This window comes from Lampetra fluviatilis, chromosome 16, assembly GCF_964198595.1.
Source record: "Lampetra fluviatilis chromosome 16, kcLamFluv1.1, whole genome shotgun sequence".
In the NCBI taxonomy this organism is placed as follows: Eukaryota; Metazoa; Chordata; class Hyperoartia; order Petromyzontiformes; family Petromyzontidae; genus Lampetra; species Lampetra fluviatilis.
In genome coordinates, this window is record NC_136290.1 from 5,358,929 (window position 1) to 5,383,908 (window position 24,980).

A 24,980-nucleotide genomic window follows, 5' to 3' on the forward strand; every position below is an offset into this window, starting at 1 on the left:
TACCTTTAGTCTGCCTACTCTAGGTGTGAATATTTCATGTACATCAAAATTTCTACCGCACCCTAAAAGGAACTAGACATGACAACAACAATCACCGCCACGTCAATGAATTAATTCACCGCACTAAATTATTCACAACATTCAATAACTGTAATAAGTGTCCGCGATATGCCCCATGAATCAGGCGCAGCGTGCGGGAGCCAGCTGATTGCGAACGAGGCATCTGGCTCTCTCTCGCTGGTGAACAGTGCTGCTGCTGCTGCTGCGACTCCTGTTCCCTGGGCTGTGGCCATCTGTCCACTGCTGCACAAGACAACAACAATCCTGCATGCCCCCAGGTGGGCACCAGCGCGTTGTACTCCTTATCGCGGGATGCAAACGCGCTTCCCTAATTGCCCGTGACATGGCAGCAAGACCGGTGTAGGGCTGCCACATCTTACGTACAAAGAAAACCGAGGCATGTCGTACGCGTCAAGTCTCACGGATTCAGCTGTTTGAGATTCATTGGGGTTCTTTTTTTGGTTCAAAACAAATTTCAGTGTCTCGTGGCCGTGCAATGGATTCTGACATGTATTTTTTGTGTGTGTTATTTATCGGTTACAAATAACAAACTCCTTGAAGTGTCTCACCGGCAGCAGCTACTATTGATGCAGGTCTTATTGTTAAGGGTCACCTCCAAAAGCTGCGTCTTTATCCTTTCTATCACAAACAAGCGGGAAATACATAACTATGCATGGTCATTATTATATAATTTACCAGGGGGGGGGGGGGAAGTGTTGACTAAGTAGTGTATACATTGGCCTGTTGCAGCTGTACAAACTCATTAAGTCCCCCCCCCCCCCCTCTTTTATCCAAAAGTAGACTCGCACTTCCCTGCGTGACCTTAACATACTCTTTTGTTCTTTCGGTAAAGTCACGTGGGTGAAAAAGAAAAATATTAAAATAAATGATTTTTTATTTTTATATTTTTTTCCTTTCACCTACGTGACTTTACCGAAAGAACCCAAGAGCATGGATTCTTGCAGTCACGAAAACTTCAAATCTAGAATGACCTTAACATGTTTCTGTGCCTCGGTTTCTTGGGTTTTCCCCAAGTTGTTTCAGTCGGGGTCTCACTGAGGCAATACCTGTCAACCCCTAAGGTTTAGCCGTATTCTTGTACACGGAAATTGAGTTTTCAGGTCCATACGGCGTATAGCCGTTTCAATACGGGTACAATTTGTATTGTTTTAGTCTACTTGTTTATGTATCTCCCCTGGCGATGGGATTTTGTAGGGTGAACGTAACGTTGAGATGTTTAAGGGCACGGGGTGACCAATAAGGTCTGAATTGGTCTGTAATAAGGTAAGGCACTGATAAGGGGTTGACAGGTTTGTGATTCGAACCCTTTGGGGGTGACACATAACATATCATGGGAAGAAGAATATTTCACGATTGCCTTGAGCAGTGTGTTATTGTGAAACTTATTATTTTAAAAGCCGTGACTTTGTCCCACAAACACTTACATATTTCCCCTCGAAGAGAGGATGGTCCTGGGAAAACCAAGACAGTTGGCAAGCGAAGGCACCAGACCATCATTGTGCTGGAAAATAGTGAGACTTTTACGAGCCTTTTGATAATTGTTTCAAGGAGACCTGGTTTCAAGTGACGTTATTTGCTTCAACAGAGTGATTGGGATTTCATATTTTGTGTACTCCTGCCCAGCCAATTCATGGCAATAGTGGGTACCTTTCACCTGCCTATCCTGTTAATCTCCAACACAAGTCAGAGTAGTTATCCGCCTCAAGAAATATCGGATAGTGCTTATTGAATTTCTACGGCCGATGTCCATTGGCGGAGAAAATCCATATTCCGATTGCAGGATGGGTCTGCCCACAGAATAACTGTTATATTATTTCCTTTCACACAAAGTAGTACTGTTTGATCGCAGAGGGATGTTAAAGAATTTCGTTGAGCCCCCCTCCCAACCTGCCCCCAATTGGATTTTAATTCCAAAACCTTTTGATTGCAAGTTGCTCACTAAGCAATGCACCACCCAGCCAGACCATGACGTGTTACTGCTATTAATATTGCTGCCGCAATTGGCAAATGGGAGTGGAATATAGACCTTCATCTTTTTGCACCAAATTAAAGGGTACGCAATCCGCATCACATCAACACATTTAACATATTCTAAAAAATATACAATCCAATTATTATTACCACGGGACCTTTTTGCCAGTATAAAAAATAACGAACACTAAAATTTTTCGTTTTGTATAGCGTCGTTCATTTAAATTGCATCTCACAATCGCTGAGAAACGATGGACTAAGCTGGAAGGCTGCCGGTTGGTGAGTCGGTGCCAATAATTTCTCCGCAATTCCCTATATATCAAGATGTTTTCAGACAACGAGTGAGTGTTTATACACGCGGGAAGAAATCGGAGCACCCGGAGAAAACCCACGCATGTGAGGAGACAGCAATATCCCATCGAGAAGGGACAGTTGATCTGAGTCCACACTTTGCTGTACTGCATTATGATGGCAAGCCAGGGTCTGGCACCTCAATGCCCATAGGAAGGGAGTCTCGCAACATTTTAAAAACTATAAAACTGAACAATTTTACCAGGTAAGGTCCACTGAGCTATATAGCTCTTTTTCAGAAGCGGCCTGGTCGCAAATAATTGCTCAACGAAGTGGCCCATCATTTGGACAATTATAGCACCAAGATAATCAAATCTAATTAATCTTAATGTAAATTCTACAACGGGGCATTACTCTGAGCGAGTGTTGAGCATTGTGCGTGCTGTTCTAATTCCACACGTAAAAATAAAGTGGTGGAACGATGGGCAGAAGAGCTCCAGGAATAGACCCATGGTGTGAATTGATTTATGAAAAAAAATTGCAATTATTATGCACATTGCAGTTAAATCGTGACTCTACTGAGACGCTCAGACTTGTGAGAGATTTAACCTGGGGCCCCCCAAAGGCTTGAACCCTCCCACAGCATCTCAATGACTCAGCATCCTGACACTGAAATTATCTCCTCTTGGAGTAATGCATCCAATTCACACCAATATCCCCTGTGGCCATTCACATCGGGCAAATTGCATATTTTGCATACAGTGGTGTAGTTTAAAGTACCTTTATTTCAAATTTACGTACAAGTTAATAGAAATGAAAGCTCTTTTTACGCTGAGATTTTAAAATATATGTATATTAAATCAGAAGTTTATCTCATATAGTTTGAAAATATTGGTTGGAGTTCATGTTCCTAGTGTCAAGACATCGCAGTTCAATGTGCACAAGAAGTTAAAACAAGCCAGCCTGTTTATTCATAATTAAATGGAGTTCAATGCATAATTAAATACCTGCTTGGAAATCTACACCTAACGAGCACTGCGCTCTTTGATCCTTCGCCTATGGAACTGGTTGGTCTTAATTTCACTGGCAGAGGGTATCTGCCAAACTCACGGAGCACCCCTTGCATGCATGCAAGGGATGCGTGCCGAGCTATGAAATATGCACAGATCTTGTGCTGACGCTTTTGTTTGTGGTGGTGATGCAATGCCTTTCCGGTAATACAGTGACCCGGGGGTCAGGTTGGTGGATCGCGCAGAGATTGAGTTCTGGATCATGGGTTTTACCTAGAGCCATAATGATGATGACATGTGTGTATGTTCTATATACACCTGCACGGCAATGAGGTACTTGCACGGGAAAGCACAGCAAGTAGGTTTGTTTCTACAAGCCATACGTATGGAGTTTGGATGTTCACTCTTTACACACCCGGGGGGTTTTCTCAGGGCACATGGGGTCCCCTCCCACGATGGTATATACTTGAAAGGAATTGGTCTGATATTCAAAGCAGGACCTGTTAGAAATGGACTGAAGGAGACTACCCTCAGTAAATTACAAACCTATGTTGGTGATCACATACTCTGCTGCACACTGTGCAGACAGAGGCACCAGGTGCCGTATCTATGGCCAGGTGGTTTTCACACTCGCCACAGAGATTGCAAAGGCTGGCTGCTGCCACTTTTGTGTTTTTACGGGCGGTTGTGGCTATGCGCACCTGTAATCCAGCACTGTGGAAGCAAAGGTTGATGGAACACACAAATATTGTCAAACTCCCTTACCCGTGGTTTCCATGATGCCGTACCTTGGCTTGCCCAGAGAAGATGGCACGGCTAGGTTCCATCTGTATGGGATAGTGTTCCCCCCCTCGCACACGTGGATTTTCTCTGGGTGCTCCGGTTTCCTCCCCACACGTGACACTTGCCAATTGGCCGATAAAGCACCTTCATATATAGAGGACCACAGAGCATGGGCGAAACTTGGTGCTGGCTCACCGCCTGGCTGCTGCTGCCTTCCCCGCTCGTCTGTCATTCCTCCTCGCTCGTCGTTCTCTCTCTTTGAGAGCGAGGAGCGAACACTGTGGAGCGATGCGTTACAAGTTTAAATTATTTTTGTTATTTATTACTATGTTCCATTTTATAATTTTCTGGGTATTGCGTACTGTACTCGCAAAGTCCGTGTTTTTGTCCCGACTGACTAATTAGTGGTGTGTTTATAGCGAATCGCAGTCACAGGTCGAGATGCATGGCACTTGATATTTTATGAGAATACATCTGGTGTGTGTGTGGCCGGAAACTGGCCAAGAGGTTGAACATTTGTTGCTTATTGCAAAATTTCGCGGTTTGAACGTCACGTCAGCCCCGGTAAATTCCGCGGGTTTATTACTCATTAAATGCATGCCGACTGCTTCACAGCAGATATAAAAGAGCAGGCCATGTGTGCTGGTATCATGGTCCAATTTTGAAAGAAAATTACCTGCAAATTACAAGATACACATAACAATTGTCAAATCCTACAATTAAAACGACTGCAAGCTATGCCTGTGAAATATTGCACCTTCGTTATAGCCTTGCACTATATAAATTATCATACCGAATTCACTAATGATATATATTGTTAAACCATACATCGTATAATACCTTCAATTATAACAGGATACAATTGAGACTGAAAATATAAATTTTTCAAGGTAGACGTGAGTCCAAATAAGTGAGGAGAGCAACCGCCAGCTGACAACGTAGCCTTACCTAACCATGCTAAATTTTAAACAGCTTGTTTATCTTAAATACAACGTGAATAAACGTCCACACGTGGTATTTATCGCAGAGATGCACCATCCACAATGCCGAATAATTTAGTTACAGCAGCACAGCCCTGGCCAGCATTACTGCACAATACCTTTGTGCAAGTAGAAATAAAAATTGGGCCATATATAGATATAGCTCAAGCAGAAGCTGACAGGACAATAAAAAAAACTGAGCGCTCATTGTAAGCCGGTGCAAACACAGGTTGCAGAGGCTGCAATGGCCAAAGCACGGGGCCTGTTCTGCTGAGCCTAATGAAGGGGTAGAAACTGGGCGCTTATACCCTGGAGGCTGCTGATACTTGGTGCTCGTTGAGAGGTGGGAAGATGAATAATATTTTACCACTGACCTCAGCTCTGCTTGCTGTATATTCATTCACGCACAGAGTCGATTGCAAAGATCCCCCGTATAGCCTTAACAGACTTTTGGGGCAAGTGCTGTCAGCGAACAACTATGAAGGCGGGCATGAAACACGAGGGGGTGGGTGGATGGAACAACTTTGTCTCCCCAGTGGCAACGTTTACACATCGCACTAGGTACTCATCTGAGGCTGAGTCGACCTACGGGAGGCATAGGACCGGTTCATATAATCACCACTGGTGTTGGCCGTGAGCAGCAATGGGTTCATAGCACACCGCTCCCCGCACACGCATGTGCCAACATGCTCCCTGCATCTGCCAGTCATCTCAATCAGTTAACGCATGACACCTCAGTCTGTTCCGTGACCTTCTGCCAGTGAGCCATCGACACTTCACGTGACCTCAAAGTGCACATAATAGCCGAAGTTTCGGGCAATGTCCCTTCCTCACAGCTCATAGAGAGGCCTCGCTACGTTTCGCACAATGGCTGTGTGGAAGGGCCATTTCATGAAATGGCACCTACTGTATACACTTTCTCTTTCAGACAGGTTTTTGACAAATGCATTGAGGTTTTTAAAATCTGTGCTTGTGTACCAAATACACATATGTAAGGTAAAGGTTACAGCCCTGCAATTATTTACTCATGCCACTGCTGCCAGATGGGCCTCAATTAGAAGCAGCTTTGGACAGTCCCCTTCGAGGGTATTTTTGCCAACTTTTTCACGTGGGCCAGAACGTCTTGGAAGTTGTGGGAGTAGCCACACTTTACCTCACCTTACGCGACAAACAGCTGATCGACTCTCTGTAATGGTTACATATACGCAGGTGATTTCCCAACAAGGTGCTCGTTGTATTGGCCACAGAGGAGATGAAAGGTTGATTCTCCCCCTGCCCCCCGACCAGGATTTCAACTCATCTTATTTTAACGTCATCGATATATCACCTTGACCAAGGCGCTTTACAGAAAAGTAGGAACGGTACAACGCGCGTGTGTGAATGTAACAGCGGAAATGAGGTGAATGTAATAGATGAGAGGAAGTAATGGGGGCGACTCTGTGATACGTGCATTAGGTGAAAGCAAATTTCATGAAAGCAAATAATGATGAATGGAGTGCATGGATGGGGAATGAGTGGTATCCATGTAATGAGATTGCGAAGAAGTTGCAGGCACTGTAGCGGTTATATTACGGAAATTAATGGGTCGTGAGGTGAGCTATGGAAAAAAGTTATATTTGGGGGAGGAAGCGGAAAACGAGTGAGTGAAGGTGACTGCTTAACGTGGAGGGGAAGTTTGTTCCAGTGAAGGGAGGCGAGAAGAGAGAAAGAGCGACAGCGTGGATTGAGCACAAGGAGGAGGAGTGACAGAGCAGAGACAACAAAGACTGAGAACGTAGAGGGCAGGAAGAGACATGGAAGGATACAAGAGTGGCAATATATGGTGGGGCAAGACCATGAAGAGATCTGTAGACCAGCGTGAGGAATTTTAACAGGCAATGGGAGTACACAGGGAGCCAAGTGCAGTTGGGCGAGGAGAGTCGAGGGATGAGAATTGTCGGGAAGGTTGATTGTAATCTGTCCAGAGGTCACATGGGTAGCAGTTTCCCTGCTGTGATCGTCTCATCTGATGACAGTCGCTCGTGTTGCGATCGAAACGTCGTGATCTATTATTTTCTACCTACGTGACTTTACCGAAAGAACCAAAGAGTATGTGCAGACGTCTTTTGGTTTTATTGAAAGGGGGCAAAGGAGTAAATGGTAAATAAGAGAGTTAGAGTAATCCAGTGAAGTATGTTTAAAGGAAATGGATGAGGAGTTTTGCAGCAGAGGTTGAAACAACCGGTCGGAATTTTGCGAATTTTAAACAAGTGCAACCGGCAAGCGCGGTTAGCGGCGCAAAATCTGATGGGGAAGGGAGAGGGTAGAGTCAAAAAGAACACCAAGCTTGCGTGCTGAGGAAATGGGGGAAATAGAAAAAGGATTGAAAGAGATGGTGGGACAGGGATGAGGAGAACGGGAGGCAGGGAAACATGTGGGTTTTGTAAGGGTTGATGGACATAAAAGTGACGTGACATCCAAGATTGGATGGAAACCAAACACGGCATGAGGCGAGGTGAGAGGAGAGGAAGGAATAGAGAATCAAATGTGGATGTCATTTACAACCCTCCGATTTCAAGCCACTGGCTCTATAAGGGCTGGGCCACCCGCACTCCACTGCCGAGCAGGTAGTAAACAATGATAGACAACGTTTCTCTTTTAGGCACATTGGTGTGCTGCTTTTCGTCGTAAAGTTCAGTTTTCCAAAAGCACTCTGCTCTGCCCTGCTCTCACTCGGCACTTTATTTCACAACGTAGACTTCGGGTCCACCTTGCATAATTGCTTCCAAGTACAATGTACTCTAGTTGCCTCCCTTTAACATGAAACGTTACTTTGTTTAGTTAATTTGTTGTGTGCGACCTCGGTTATGTTCGTGTATTTATGTGTAGCCCAAGTATGTGGCCTTCTCTGTTATTTATTTTCTCAACAGTGCCCCTATAAATTTCGATTTAAAGCTTTCATGACTGCAGGGATTCATTTTATTGGTTCTTTCGGTAAAGTCACGTAGAAGGGAAATAATAAAATAATAAACTTTATTTCCCTTCTACGTGACTTTACCGAAAGAACCAAGAATATGAGTGCCCCTGTAGTTCATTTCCATTGGCTGTTGCACGTACTATTCCATCAGCAGGTGGTTACTTCTTACTCCGTTTGTGTTGATCCATTTTATTTCTCCAATCAAATGTTTGGGAAATATCTCCAGAATGTTGCTCTGAAATGCCTTGGCAGGAGTTAAGCTTCATGACCCGGACTCCTCAATTGATTTGTATTTTGTTATTTTCTTTGTGGAATCTCAATGTAGCAATATAGTAAACAAATTTAAAACCCATTCTATTGAGCTGAACTTGCATCAAGATTAATGCTTCCGACCGCACAAATGAGAGTCAAATGCCCTCGCCACAGTGCTGTCGGCCTGGTCTGTTGCTTAATTAATCTTTTTTAAGTGTTGCTTTCAATATTTACTGACTTACTGGCATTGGTAAAAGTGTGAAGGTTTATTGATTATTGGAAATCCCTATCAACAACACAAACAACAACAACAAGTCAATGTAAGAAATGGTCCAGACTGATAGAGTCCGAGTGTCACATTAAATTAGTATATCTCACCTGCCCTGGAGATCTCGATCTGCTGAGCTAAGTGATCGTCCTGCTGTTTCAGAAGCAAAGTTTCGCACCTTAAAGATGCGGGCACGTAACTCTGGCTCTCTGGTGATTTTTGCCCTGCAGGCGGGCGTCAAACGCGCTGCGTGGTCAAAGGATTCACCCACCACAGACTCGAGATCGCCGTCGTTGGAAGCGGCACTGACGCCACTCTCGCTCGACAAAGGCGTCAGCTGAGCTGGGCCAACTGGCCACCTCATTCTGTTCGATGTTTACTCTCGCCAGCGCTCATCACCGCATGTCAAATGTGATTTGTATTTGGTGGTGTGAGAAACGCGTGCGTGCGTGTGCAAGAGTGGGGAGCGCTAGTGTCGCGGTTAGCGCGCTGCACTACAGACCTGGCAACCCGAGTTCGATTCCCGTTCACGGCCAACACCAGTGACGATTATCTGAACCGGTCCTGGGCCTCCCATTGGTCGACTCAGCCTCAAATAAGTATCTGCTGAGGTGTGTAAACATCGCCACTAGGGAGACAAAGGCGGCCGGGCGTGGTGCTGGCCACCCACCCCCTCGTGTGCCGTGCCGGCCTTCGTAGGTGCTCTCTAACAGCACTTGCCCCAACAGTCAGTTCAGGCTATACGGAGGATCTTTGTCTTTGTGTGCAAGAGTAGGGAGCGGTAATGTAGCAGTTAGCACGCTGCACTATGAAGTCTCTGTCCCGAGTTTGATTCCTGCTCAACGGCCACCAACAGTGACGATTACCTAAACCGGTGCTGCCCCTCCCCTACGTCGACTCACCCACCCCTTCATATGCTGTTCCGGCCTTCATAGGTGCTTGCTAAGAGCACTTGCCCCGCTAGTCTGTTAAGGCTATAGGGGACCTTTGTCTTTGTGGAAGGTTCAGTGCACCTGCCAATTTGCCACGAGTCATTTTAATTCGTCCAATTTTACTCGCTTTTCTGAACCAACCCTTCATTCCGAGATAACCTTTGCCGAAAAAAACCTCTTAACCCGATTTGTTAATCTCATAACATGAATGTAGCCGGTTAGTTGATTGCATTTAAACCCACATCAGATGACTTTAGAGAGAATTGCTCATTGCATGTAGAATTTAGTTTCACACGTTGTCACGATTGCAGCATTTATCTGAAAATTCTACAACATCGATTGCACCGAATGCACGTGACAGTTTATTGCCCTGCTCAGCAGGTGCAATGGGTGGAATATCATTCTGAGAAAAAAAATACCGCAGCCAATTAAGTCGCTGAATGCCTCGGGGGAATCTGGGCCATGCGTGCTAACATCAGTACCCTCACCTGCCAATATATAAATAAAGCCAACCAAACAGACTTCTGTGCTCCCTGCACTTCCGCAAACCACATTAACCCCGATTTAAAGCTTTCGTGACTGCAGGGATTCATCTTCTTGGTTCTTTTGGTAAAGTCACGTAGAATTGAAATAATAAAATAATAAAAATAAAACATCATAAAATAATTCTCACGACGTTTCCGCCACAACGCAAGTCCTCAGGTGGAGAACAGGTCTGTCGAGGAGACAGAGTCTGAATGAGTCTGAATGACTCTGTCTCCTCGACAGACCTGTTCTCCACCTGAGGACGGCTACTTGCGTTGTGGCCAAAACGTCGTGAGAATTATTTTATTATGTTTTATTTTTATAATTTTATTATTTCAATTCTACGTGACTTTACCGAAAGAACCAAGAAGACACATTAACCCCACCACGGAAAAGTGTGGTCGAATAAACCCCCAAGGCCTGCGTGACCTGGGGAGGCCCTCATCCAGCGGTGGATTGACCAAAGCGCCGTCCATGTACGTGCACGTGTGCACTGTGCTGGTCACTGTGGGAGCATTGGTGTGGGATCATAGACATGTAGCACAACAATAGATTTTACCGTACTGCCATCTGCTGCCCGCAGTCACCCACGTATGTCTGTGAATGTGTTTACGTGCTTGCATGTCTGCCTGTCTATGTGTGCGCATGGGGAGCGGTAGTGTAGCGGTTAGCGCGCTGCGCTACGAACCTGGCGACCCCGAGTTCGATTCCCGCTCACGACCAACACCAGTGACGGTTATATGAAGTGGTCCTGAGCCTCGCTTAGGTCGACTCAGCCTCAAATAAGTACCTGGTGCGGTATGTAAACATCACCACGAGAGAGACAAAGGCGGCCGGGCATGGTGCTGGCCACCCACCCCTTCGTGTGCCAAACCAGCCTTCATAGGTGCTCGCGAACAGCACTTGCCCCAACAGTCTCTTTAATTCTCGTATAAATCAAACACGCGAGCTCACCGTCTGCTGCAGGTCCGGGATGCCCACGCGCACCACCATGGTGTTCTGCTGCACGTCCTCCAGGTGGCCGCTGGGTCTGCCGGCCGGCCGCGTGCTGGCCCCGCTTTCGTAGCCGCCCTCTGGGTCCTCGCCCCGCGAGCTGTCCGTCTCGGACGCCTCGCTGTATTCCGACTCGGCATTCTGCTGGAGATCCATGACGCGTCCTGGCAGCCAGAGGCCTCCCGCTGACGACGACTGTCTTCTCTCTCTCTCTACACTCGCTCACTTTGTCGCTCGCTCGCTAGATGGATGGCTAATGCACACGCTCGAGCACTCGCTCTTCTTCCACGTATCTGTTGCACACGCTAGCTGATATTTTCTCCGCCGTGCATCCGTGTCAGTGTTTATTTCTATTTGTTGTGCAGAACGGGGGACACTCTTTTTGGAGCTATTTTAGCCGCTTTTTCTTCTTCCTTGGGGCGTCTCCCTTGCAGCTAAATACCGTAACAATCTTGGTGTTCTTTTTCTCTTTTATGATTGCAGATTCATCGCTTCTTCCAATGTTCTCCCGTGTGTTCAGGTGGTCATATCTTCAAAGGAGCTTGGTGGTCTCTTTGCATTTGTATTTCTTTTTGCGCTTTATATTTTGCCTTTGTTGCATTCTAAAGCCATCGTCTTTTATCAGAATGCATTAAAATCTCTCGGATTTTCCCTGAAACGAAAAAAAGAGCACCCACACGTACAATGCCACTAAATTATGGCTTTCAACACAGACATCTTGCTTATCAAAAGCAGTGAAATGTATTAATTTACAGAGGCACATTTTTGCTCGCGAGTTCCACGTCTTTTTCCGCACTGCCACGCACACTGCGACGAAGGTGTTGCAGCCACGATTGTTAACCTCGCCGATGCTAGAGGGGTCAGCAGCGAAGTTGCACAGCGGTGCTTGGTTTTCCAAGGTGGACTTTCAGTAAATGGCAGGAAGCAAGTTGCAAACATTTCACGATGAGACTGAAACGCCAACTGAATGGAATTCAATGCTCTGATTCAAAACGAAACAATTGCACGACAGCTTTCACATGGTTCATATTAAACACGCGTTGGGGTTACATTTTTATGCACCCTCAGTTTAGCGGTGTTGTAGAACCTCACCACTGCCACAGTCTAACTGACTCCTATTGCTGGTGCCTTACCAAACCTCACTCGTTAAAACGCTGCAGCACAGACTCCTACCAATACCAATATCCGCCATTCACCAGTAAGTAACGGTGACGTCACCACGCGCCTGTACCAGGCCAGGTGCAATTTTAGGCCACGTGAAGTGTCGAAGGCTCACTGATAGGTCTCGGGTCAGACCCAGGTGCCATGGGTTGGCTGACTGAGATGATCCAGGCACACTCCTAACAACCTTTTTCACACACACACACACACTTTCAAGTTATGTAAATTATTAACTGCGTTCTATTGTTTCCAGCCATTTGCAGTTACAGTGTGTACACCAAGATTCAATGTTCAGCTCAAAGCTAAGTGTCCCATTTTTTTTCATAATGAAGCTCTCCTATTATCACTTGTACACGTTGGTTCAATGAGAAGTATATAAATTCTCAAATAATAATTTAAAGAAAAGTAATTAAGAATTTTAAATTTATGATGATGATGATTTGTGTTTGATGAAGCCCTCCTCTTACGCCAGCGGCAGAGCACTGTGCATGCATAAGTGACTTACATCACAGCTCATCTCACCACATCACGAAAGGGCACCCCCAGTGGCAGCTGACCCTAAGCAGCAGCACAAGGTGGCTTGGTACCTGCCTGCAAGCAGGCATTATTCTGCCAGTTGGGGGCGATGATTTCTGGTCTGTGTAATGTTGCGGATAATATTTCAGATTTGGAAAATATGGAACCGGACGCCACCGCACACAATTGCCCACTCGTGTTGAATGACATCAGGGTAACTTTAACGTTCACTGTGAAGCAGATGGCATGTATTATACGGTTGATATGCACACAGCACTATTAACCAGGGTGGCCACCAAGACTGAACCACAAACCTCTGCAATAGCGGCGAATGCGCTACGGCTGGGCCAAGTCACCACCCCATTTGTGGAGATTTTATGGTTTGAAATGAATTCCACAATAAAGACTTAAATTATGGAAAGATGTTCTCTTGCAGTCAGAAAATATTGAATATATGAATGTTGAACTTTTTAAAAATGAAAATGCATCACTCATCCACTCCAACAATCCCTTGATGATGAAGCACAAGGACAGACTGTATTTAAAGTGCTAAATCGGTCAATACACAATGTGAGATTTTTTTTCAACCAGGTAGAGTTACCTTGTGAAAAACTTAGCATTGAGAAATAAGTCAAGATTTATTTGGTCTTCAGCAGTACCCATGTCTTTGCCCCCTGTTGGCAGTTGTCATCCTTCCATGTTTACCAATCAATATAATAATAACGATGCATTTGTCTAAACACAATGCACCGTTTAAACAACTTAGAAAGCTAAGCTGCCTTGAGCAAGACACGTTGCTAGACGGCTTGATGGCTGATGGTTCAAGGCAATGAACAGAAGGGGTCCGACAATGTCCAACCTAGGAGATGAAGCGATGAAATCCGCTCGTGTCGAGACGCTATGTGGATTGTTACATCACAGGATCATGAGATCTCCAATTGTCTCCACACCTCCGATTAACACGGTTGGCTACGTACACTGCAAAAGAAGTTCGACATACATACATAGAATGACTTGGGGAGGCATTCATTCCCAAAGTGAATCGATCTTGGCTGCTGATGATGACGACGGCGATGATGATGAAGTACACTAATCATCTCAAGGTGCTGCAAAAGACAAGCTTCTAAATATAAACGGCACATTCGGACAAAATCAATGCTGAATACGTAGGACCCAAAAATAACTCAAATATGCATTGGGTGGATTGAGCAAGGGCTGTGACACCCCAAACAGGCGACTCAAACCTCGCTAAAACAAACACAGATCGCGAATTAAACCGTGAAGCACAACGTTTGAGGCAACAACGTCTACCATTTAATGCGAGCTCGGAAGATTGGGATGATGACTATTTAGGATGAAGATGGCAACATTTGTGAAAGTGTCATTAACAAGCAGAGGTGGGACAAAGTCATTGTTATGCAAGTCACAAGTAAGTCTCAAGTCTTTGCTCTCGAGTCCCGAGTCAAGTCGAGTCAAAGATGAGGCAAGTCCAAGTCGAGTCTGAAGTCATCAAAATCATGACTCGAGTCTGACTCGAGTCCAAGTCGCATGACTCGAGTCCACACCTCTGAGGTGGGACAAAGTCATTGTTGTGCAAGTCACAAGTAAGTCTCAAGTCTTTGCTCTCGAGTCCCGAGTCAAGTCGAGTCAAAGATGAGGCAAGTCCAAGTCGAGTCTGAAGTCATCAAAATCATGACTCGAGTCTGACTCGAGTCCAAGTCGCATGACTCGAGTCCACACCTCTGTTAACAAGTATCAAGTCGATTAGCACCTCTGATTAGCAAGGTTGGCTACATACAGTGCGAAAACAGTTCAACATACATACAAGTGAATGGCGGAGGAGAACAGGAAGGTCTGAAAGCAGGACCAGTGAAGCTGGGATGAGCCCAGAATCCCCAAATGCCCCCTTAGCTCCCACACCCCCCCCCCCCAAGTTTACTCTGCTTCACGTTGCATCACTGTTCAACTCAGATAAACTATTTTTATTTTAAGTCCTGCTGACCTATATAGCCCTTTTTCGGAAGCGGCTTGGCCACAAATGATACCTCAACAAGTGCAAATTTATAGCAGCCAAATACTCGAAACGCATTTTCATTCTAAACGTGGAGGGAAAAGCTGCAGGATGCGGAGAAAAATCCACGCCGCCACGGAGATAGAAACACGCAAACTCGAAATATACAGGCATCGTCAGGGTCGGGATCGAATCCACGAACTCCTGCATACCAGGCGAAGGAGATAACATCTCACTACCGTGGTTGCCCTGTTATTTTTGGATCTAAAACACGTTGATGGAGAACATTGTGAAGATAGGGAACAGACTGTAAAATCCCTGGTTTGTGAGTTCTTTATGGTAACACATGCCTGCATGTGAATTTATTTTTTGTCAATGCAAGGACAATTGCAAACAGTTCTCATGATACATCATTGATTATACTCGCGCGAGTAGAATCAATGATCTAAAGTAAATTTACGAATCTTAATATTGGTCGTGAAAACCTCCACGTTAAAACTCTCTCTTACATGACAAATACATTTAAATAAAACCATTTGTACTTTCATTTTATGACGAACATATACAGTAGTCAACAAAACTAATACAGTGAAAACCTTGGATTGCGAGCATAATTCGTTCCGGAAACGTGTTTGTAATCCAAAGCACTCGTATATCAAAGCACTCGTATATCAGTTGTGATCACGTGACGCTCGGCAGACAAAGCGTATACTGTACTACTCGTATTGCAAGACCTCGCTCGTTTATCAAATTAATATTTATTTAAACAAATTGCTCGTCTTGCAAAACACTCACAGACCAAGTTACTCGCAATCCAAGATTTTACTGTATTCTGAAATGTCTTTTTTTATGGAACGAATAACATATGCAACGAAACAGAAGTGTGAAACAAAGTGGTGTCTGCATTAGGCACCTGTGGCCCACATTGTAACATGCATTAGTCCACAACTCAGTGGCAATTTCCTACAATTTGTTCATTCTCACAAGGTTTCTGATTTATTTAGCTTCGCTGAACTTGAGTGAGAAAAGTTCACAATAGCTTTCTTTGACATTTTCACGGAGGCTATTAAAGAGGCGGGGACAATTTTTTTTTGAGAACCGGTACTGAAAAGCGAGTAGCAGATTCAAAACGAATTTCTTTAGAAATGCTTTTTGTGTTTAGTTTGTTGTCCTTCCCACGCACCTCCAATGTGCACGGTTGGCGTGAAGGTGAGGCGGTGTGAGTCTTGCACTACAAGTTTGTAAAAGACATGTGGGAACACACACATACCTACTATCATTCAGCCCACGTGAGTAGGAAAGTAGCAGATGTAACCGTGAATAAATAAAAATCGATGGGATTAAGTGTGGGAACTCGTCCCCTCCTCCAAGATGTCTGACTATCGTGGAAGAGTAGGTCAAATACCCTCTAGAGCTCCCTCTAGTGGAGGCCTTTCACCCAACAGTGGCGTTTGCAAGAAATTGCAGGGCTGTACCTTTACCACCGTTGGACCGAGTTATTTAAAGGCAGCCTGCATGCACATGTAATGACGACATGACACACTTCACTTGAGATGGCACTTTACTGAAGACACGTTCACTTGACACAGGCGGAGACCCCCCACTGCAAAAGCCCCGAGTCTCCCGCGCATCTCCCCTTCATATAACGACACGAGGCCACGCACCCCTTCCCGAACCTTCTCGCTGACACTGGACGCACGCTCCACCAACAGATTCTACCGTTCTCTTCCGTCACCTAAGCCACCAGTCCCTTCCCACTCACAGCTGACACCCCTGTCATTACCTCCCGTGGCCGTTAGTCCACTCACACAGCATGTAGTGTCGACTGTCATTACAAACACATTACTCCCCACCCTCCTACAGGGATCCCCCCTCCCCACCATCCCACCAATATCCTGCCACCCCCAGGAAAAAAAAGCCTAAGACCCTAAAGCGCCACCGGTGGCTTAGAGCATGATATCGCAACCGGTGCGCCGCACCCAAAGTCCCCCAGGTGTGTTGCAGTATTTTCGGAATTGCACGAGAGTAAAGTCCCCGCCACCTCCCACTGCCCGCTGGTCGCGCATGCAGAGTGCGGCAGCAGGCAAGCCGTCAGCCTCCACCCCCACCCCCTCTCAACTCCCCCCGATCACCCATGCGCAATTGGTAACAACAGACGCGGAGACACACGCGGACGCACGCGGACACGGAGACAAAGGACTAAATATTTCCCCATTTTGCTGTGTGCGAGCACCTATGAAGGCCGGCACGAAACACGAAGGGAAGGGTGGCCAGGACCACGCCCAGCCACCTTTGTCTCCCTAGTGCTGATGTTATTACACCGCACCAGGTACTCATTGGAGTCTAAGTCGATGTAGGAGAGGTGCACAAGTGGTTCAAATACCCGCCACTCTAATTGATCGTGAGTAGGAATTAAACTCGGATCGCCAGGTTCCTAGCGCCCGCACACACACGCGGAGACACAGACACGGAGAGCTGCAGACACGGAAAGAGACACAAATACGCTCACGCAGGAGGGCAAATTCTTTGGCAACTACAAAACCTTCCCACACACCCACCCAGGCGCACCCTGAATTTTTGATCCGGTGTCCCGTGAAGATCGAGCAAGTTCGAAAGCGTGTGCCGAGAAATGAAAGAGGCTGAGAATCACCAGTGCAGCACAAGCAAAAGGTCCAGAGATTTGCACTGCTCCTCGCATGCGGAATATGCGTTAAGGGCAAAAGGCTTGAAATGTAGGCGGAGACACCAGACCAATAACAATGAAACAGCCTTGACGGCATTGTGTAAATAGTGCAGTCTGGCTGTGGACACCTTGACAATGCAGTGGGTAAGCCAAATAATAATACATAACCGTAATATAATAATTGAGCTACTTATACAGGATAGGAGTCATAGGACTCTTTTTCAGAAGAGTCCTGCATCTGGCTTTGTATTCTAAGATGTGTTCAGACAATTAATGATGAGTTGTGTTGATTATACGTGTGGGAGGAAACGTGAGCACCGGCAGAAAAACCACGCGCATGAGGAGGCAACACCCTATTCCCGTACAGATGGAAACGGATGACGATTGGTCCACTTGCTGTACCGCCTGCCTTCTCCTGGCGAGCGAGGGTTATGGTGGATCCTACTCGACGCTCGCGGGAAGGGAGGGTCACAAACATTTGCGCGATCCACCAAGGCCACGTGCATGGCCACCAGCACCCGGCTAAATGGTGAACTCCCAGGTAGGCGAAATTAATGCTGAGTTCTTTTGCGAGGGATTACCTCTGCACTCTGCTACCCGCATGCTGCGGTGGAGTACATCAGCGCGTTGCATTATTTCACTTGTATTATTTAGCGTGCTCTTTTCCACTGCACAGTATCTACTCCAATTAATTCTGCCCCCCTGTCAGCCCTTACCCAGTTTAGAAAAAAATAATACAGCTTCTCACTTTTTTTACCTGTTATTTAGTATATTAAAAAACATAACCAAGGTCAAATCACTAGCACACTCCGCTGGTTTGACAACTCTTCCACCAATAATTGCTGGGGAAATAGCTTCTGTCAATACATAATTGAGTCCCTTGTCGTTTCAATGGGCCCACACCTGTTTATAAATACACGAAATCTATGTCCGCCTTGCCAAAGCTCCGTCTACACTGCACACTATTTTCTAACTCTTATCCCGAACACCTTTGATAATTCACGCAACGCCGATCGGCATGGCATGCTTGACGCCCAAATTGAGCCCCCCCCCCCCAGAGATAAAAAAAGTCAAACCCGACAGAGATGATCTATTTACACTCTCCCATCCACGCACGCGCAACATTCGCAATGACAAGGCTCATGCCACCACGCAAGAGGCAATGCAATCGGAACGTGGCTATGCCCCATTGTCGTGGCTAATTCTGCTTGTACACGAGCCTTTCGCCCGCCCAAGGGCGGGTGTATTGCAGTGAATCTGAAATTTGCAACCGAAAAGCAGACTGCGACGTGATATTCATTGCATCCATTCGTGTGCAATTTGTAAGGCCGCGGTGTCACAGACATTTCATTTTAAGGTTATAATCCCTTGTTCATCACAACGTCCTTTTTACTTCTATGTCTCAATAGCGTTACAGTCACGTGACGTGAGGGTTCTGCCTTTGTAGTGAGGTTGTAAGTTGACGCCGAGGAGGGGGGAGGAGGCGCCTCGCCCCCCCCCCCCATGTGGAGTGACGTCACCCGCTCATGATTATTAATGAGGGGGGGTCCATGTGGAGGACGTCACCTGTTCATGATTATTAATAAGGGGGGCTGGCCGATGTGGAGTGACGTCACGTGCGGGACACACAGACATTCTTGGCTCATTATAGTAGTAAATTGCTGTGTCCCGGCTCGTTAGCATCCTTGGTGGCACATCCCTCCCACGCCACCCCCGCCACCTCCACCCCCATTCCTCCCTCCCATATCTCAATCACCCCCTGAAAGCACTGAACACCGTGAACCCCTCTGTAGGGCGTCACGGTGGCGAGATGTTAACTACCTCGCCTGGTATGTAGGAGGTCGTGGGGTCGATCCCCACCCTGCTGTACATTTGGAGCTTGCATTTTCTCCCCGTGGCCACGTGGATTTTTGCTCCGAGTCCTCTGGTTTTCCAATCCACATTTAGAAACGTGCGTTTGGAGTATTTGTCTGCCACACATGTACACGTGATGAGCCACTTCGTTGAGCTATCAATTGTGGCCAGGTTAGCTTCTGAAAAAAGAGCTAGAGTATAAAGCTCAGTGGGCCTTAGCTGGTAAAATGAAAAAAATAGAAGAACCGGCTCAGGGCTGGGGTTGACAGGGATCTCGCAATCCCACGCAGCCGCATGCATACTTAATCTGTGCCCCCTGAGCAATGAAATCTCATGCAAACACTGCACAGGGAGCCCTGCAAGAATGCACTCCCATCGCCTACTTTTTTCCATAAAAGTTTTTTTTTTGGGTTAGATCGCATAAATATAAATGTATCGTTAAACCCACCTCCACCACCCGACACAGCCAATTAGTGAGGTTTGTGACGTAAACAAAACGTGCCAACTCGTGGATTTACTCTCCATACGCACACCATGCACAATTGTAAATGGCTGTGTCGGGTGGTGGCAGGTTTAACGACACATTTATATTTACGTGATCTAACCCCCCAAAAAACTCTCTATTATGGATAATATTTGTCACGAAAGCCGACGTGTTAAACCGCCTACTTTTTATGTTCAGGCTCCCCACTCACAATCAATGAGTTTACCATGTGAATCATCTTACCAGTCGCCTCGCCAAAATTAGTTAACCGCCTGCGCGTGGTGCACACGCACGTGGGCAATGTTGGTTTGCCTTTGATGGCCACAGGTAATTTAGAACCAAGTCAGAGATTGGCTCTGCCTGATGTCACGTGGGGTTGTCTGACTTGAGATGATCAAACACACCGAATTACATATTGCTTTCATGACATCGGTTGCCGCTGTTTTTATTTTCTGACCAGTAAAGTGTCGTCTTCAATTAAATACTCTTAGTTCTTTCGGTAAAGTCACGTAGGTAAAAAAAATTAAATGAAAATTAATAACAATAAAATAAAAATCACGACGTTTCGGACTCACTTGATGCAGCAAATCTGGCTGTGACGGTCCCACCTGATGACGGAGACTTGTGTTGCCTCCGAAACGTCGCGATTTTTATTTTATTTTTTATTAATTTTTATTTCATTTTTTTACCTACGTGACTTTACCGAAAGAACTAAGAGTATGAATCCTTGCAGTCACGAAAGCTTCAAATCTAGAATTCAATTAAATAATTATACAAAAAAATGCATTCACCCTAATTCCATCCATGTGCACTTGTGTATGTTGCAGAAGTCTATTTAATTACAAGCTTAAAAATCAGTATTTTCACGTCTTTAGGCATGATTATATAACTAAATGGCACGTCACTTGTTTACGAGACCCATCCATCCAATTGCAATTGGCAAACAGAAATGACAAAATAAACACTTTAATTAATTAAATCGTGACACAGCCATGCAGTGGACTGTTAGTAAATTGTGTTATGGGACTGTGTGTGATGAGGAGAGTGAAACGGTTTCTCTGGAGGACCAATCTGATGACATTCTTTCAACTTTCATTGACTGTGGGGATGAGACAAGGGCTTGATCCATTATATGCCCTTTAGTTTATCATGGGAGAACCCATGGAGACACATTTCTCTTTCACAAAGGAAACCAAAGTGACAGTAATTGCATTTCTAGTTTATATATAAAATTTTATAATTTATTCCAACGTTACATTTTCTAACGTGTCTTTCATGTCTAACACGCGCCTATAAAGAAAATGCACAAAAAATGAAAGCAATTGTATTTCTTAAGGAAACTCGAACAGAGTCTCAGTCTCGTCTTCACCAAGTCTCCAGGCTCGTTCACGGGATCATCTGCCATTGGGATATTTGACAATTTCCTCTTTTAACATTTCCATGATACGTGGGATTAAAAATGTTAGTGTCTTAAAAAGCCCCATCACCATTGCATGTGTGGGAACAATGCTCAACAGTTAACACACAAGTGAGTTTACGAACCCATTTATTCTACTGACCTCCCATGGCCAACCTGCCAGAACACATGATAAAAGCTGCATGACCCATCATCGATGCTGCTTCTGTAATACCCCGCTTAATGTTAGGGCGCCGCAATGTGTAAGTGCCAGGCTGCTGGTAGAGGCAGTAGAGAATAAGCCACTAGGTGCCAGGTCACCGAGGAATTTTCTCCAGGATTCGAGAATCTGATCAGAGACAGCCAACATCCTAAACTAAAATTAAACATTTTTTTATTTTACCAGGTAAGCCCCACTGAGTTATAACACTCTTTTTCAGAAACAACCTGGCCACAAATGATAGCCCAATGAAGTGGCTTATCACGTGGAAATGTATAGCAGTCATATACTCTAAACGCATGTTGTTTCTAAGGAAACATCAGAGGAGTCGGAGAAAAATCCATGCGAGCACAGGGAGAGACAATGCAAACATACAGGTGTCAGGGTCAGGATTGAACCCGCGACCTCTCATATATCAGGTGAGTAAGTTAACATCTCGCCACCGTGGCACCCTAGTGAAGGCCCACTATAGAGCCCACCAATCAGATCATCCCAACAAACGTTTTGCCGAATCTGCTGCTGAGCTCTGATTGGGTGCATACCCGCATCTTGCACCAGTGTTTAAATGGGAAATGCCTCTCATTATTCTTTTCCTGATGACGACCGCTTGTGTTGCGATCGAAACGTCGTGATATTTTTTATAACTTCATTTTTATTATTATTTTTCCATCTACGTGACTTTACCGAGAGACCCAAAGAATATGAATTCCTGAAGTCACTAAAGTTTTAAGTAAAAATTTGCCTCTCATTATTCTTTTCCTGATGACGACCGCTTGTGTTGCGATCGAAACGTCGTGATATTTTTAATCACTTCATTTTTATTACTATTTTTCCATCTACGTGACTTTACCGAAAGAACCAAAGCATATGAATTCCTGAAGTCACTAAAGTTTTAAGTAAAAATTTGCCTCTCATTGGTTGAGAGGCCAGTCTGCACAGTTGTGGCTGGAGAGGCTTGCTCCAGTAAACAACAGAGCTCACTAGAGTATATAAGGGTATGTAGAGGACAATCGTGGGGAGTGACACAAGCCGAGAAGACACCGGGAGAGCAGAATAAACCCACGTGGCTCTGTGACGAGCTGTGCAAGCTAGTGAGCAAACACGTTGCTGTGTGCAACCGAGTGTGAGAAGATTCTGGCTTACATGACCAGAGCCAAAACCGTGTAATTAGAAGTGGCGAGTGAAAGCACCACGTGTGCTTGAGATGGTGTGGGCACTGAGTGTGCCTGGGTAGGAGCCAGTTTACGGTGTGTTCCATTCGGAAGACATCTCTACATGCTCTACAAATCCCACGTTGTGTTACAGTTTTGTTGAACTCCTGATCTTTAAATCTAAGATTGACTCGCTCACTATCCTGGGTAACACTTCTAATGCACTGTATTACATGTGTGTACCATGACATCGAGCTGTGTCATGGGCCCTGCATGTCAAGTTAGTTTTTTTATGTAAATGGAATCTTAACCCCAAGCAAACTGACTCAATGGTGAACACAATAACTATAGAAGTAGCTGCATCGCATGCTTTCAGATGCACTCCTGCGGCCATCTGGAATGCTCTTCCATCCGATATTAGGAAGCCACTGGAGCTATGCACTTTTAAATAAAGATTAGTTTGTTGTCTTTCCCCCTCACCTCCTATGAGCACAATTGTCTACGTATGGTGCGAAAGAAGTTCAACATACATACATTGCTGGACATCTGTGAAAAAGAGCTTCATAGCTCATCGGATTTCTCCAGTTTAAATATTCTGATACTGACATTCATCCAACTGCCGTGAAATAAAGCACAGCTCATGAAATGAGAGAATGCCACGGATTTTCCATCGGCAATGTCACCCGTTTGCCACGGGCTCAACTCAGGTGTGACATTTGTGGGAGACCTAAAAAGACGCAAGGAGATAATTTATCACTGGAATCGCAGGGTTCATCGCTGAGCTAGTTGGGCTGTCTCGGCTCCACCCGGTCTACGCTTCATGCGCGATCGCGAGCTCTCTAATTCCACTGCGGCTACCCGTTACATGTGCTTTATTTTACCAGATCTTTACAAAAACCCGATGGAATGTTGGTGCGATTATCATGAAGATGGCGATGTTATGAATTAACATTTTCGTGCGAAGCCAAAAGTGGTGCACATTTAATAAAGTGTCCCGCTGCTCAACTGAGCAGTTGGGCAGTGCCCATCTCTGTTGGCAAAGATGACTGTTTGAGTATCATTTAGTTGCACTCATTTTCATGACTATGAAGGTACGATAGACTGAGTTTAAAACGTAGGTTTTCGTGACCAATATCATTCACAATATAGGCTTTTTGGGTTAGATCGCGTAAATATAAATGTGTCGTTAAACCCACCACCACCCGACACAGCCAATTAGTAAGGTTTGCCATGTAAACAACATGCCAATTTGGCTGTGTCTATTGGTAGCAGGTTTAACGACACATTTATATTTACGCGATCAAACCCATGAAACCTATATTATGGACAATAGACTGAGTTGAACCGGAATATTTCTGATTGTGAGTGAAGTGCTCAAAATATTATTTTGTGCCCACTTTAAAGCTCAACACACAGTCAATGATGGCCGATGTTGGGGTACCACAACTATTTCACAATGAAGGCGCTGAGTTCTCGGACCTTATTTTCAGGCTGTGAGTTCTGCATTAAAATTAATGGTCCAAATGAAAAGTATACACTGCAAATTACTCAATTAGAATATACATAGCAATCATCACCCCCCTACTATGAAACACTTGCCAGAACTCTCCTGCTGGAGAGTCACGAAACTAAGTCAGACTTTCCTGGGTCAAAACAAGCATAGTAGTCATAAGAAGAATACTAAATCCCTTTAGCTCAATTCAGCTGCGGGTGGTGACACATACCGGAAGTCCGTGAATTCGGATGTGAGGTTGGTGAATCACAGATTCCATCGTGTGTTCATTCACCAACTTTATTTAAAACCGAGGGAGGGCCCATTGAGACGAAGGTTGAGACTAAGGGCTCCATGATGTAAAGTTTTTTTTTGTGGTCATTCTACCGCTTGTTTTTTTTGTAAAAAAAAAAAAATTGGCCACATTCTGCAATTTGTAATTCAATCTTGATTTGAAGCTTTCGTGACAGCAGGAATCCCTACTCTTTGGTTCTTTCGGTAAAATCACTAGGTATAAAATAAAATAAATCACGACGTTTCAATCGCAACACAAGCGGTCGTCCTCAGGCTGAAAAAAATATATAATCCAGCAGTTCCACTACCTACGTGACTTTACCGAAAGAACCAAAGAGTAATTTGTAATTCATCAAGCAGAAATTCAGCAACACCGCATTGTCTTGATACACATTATGCAATTGTGCAATGGCCCATCATCATCATAATCTGCATTATTATATCATCATCATGATCATTATTATTAATTAGCCGTCTTCGGATAATTACACCATTAGATACCTCAGCAATGGGTGTAACAATAACTGCACATATTAGCGTGCATGTGTGAGATGGAAGGAGCCTGATTGGTTGGCTTGGTCCGTCCGGTGGTGCGAGCTTGCAGATGCGCTTCTGTGGCCATCTGAAACGCTCTTACTTCCGATATGAGGAAGCCATTGGAAATATGCACTTTCAA

The 24,980-nt window shown here is 45.1% G+C and overlaps 1 protein-coding gene across 1 annotated transcript in view; it reads right to left on the bottom strand.

The window, feature by feature from the left end:
• LOC144936478 (SH3 and multiple ankyrin repeat domains protein 2-like) overlaps positions 1–24,980 on the bottom strand; it is a 672,911-nt gene that overhangs the window by 516,466 nt on the left and 131,465 nt on the right. The window contains exon 2 of the mRNA XM_078863558.1: positions 11,004–11,694. Within this exon, the coding sequence (XP_078719684.1) occupies positions 11,004–11,198 (195 nt within the window). The 5' untranslated portion in view covers positions 11,199–11,694. The remainder of the gene's footprint in view (positions 1–11,003; positions 11,695–24,980) is intronic.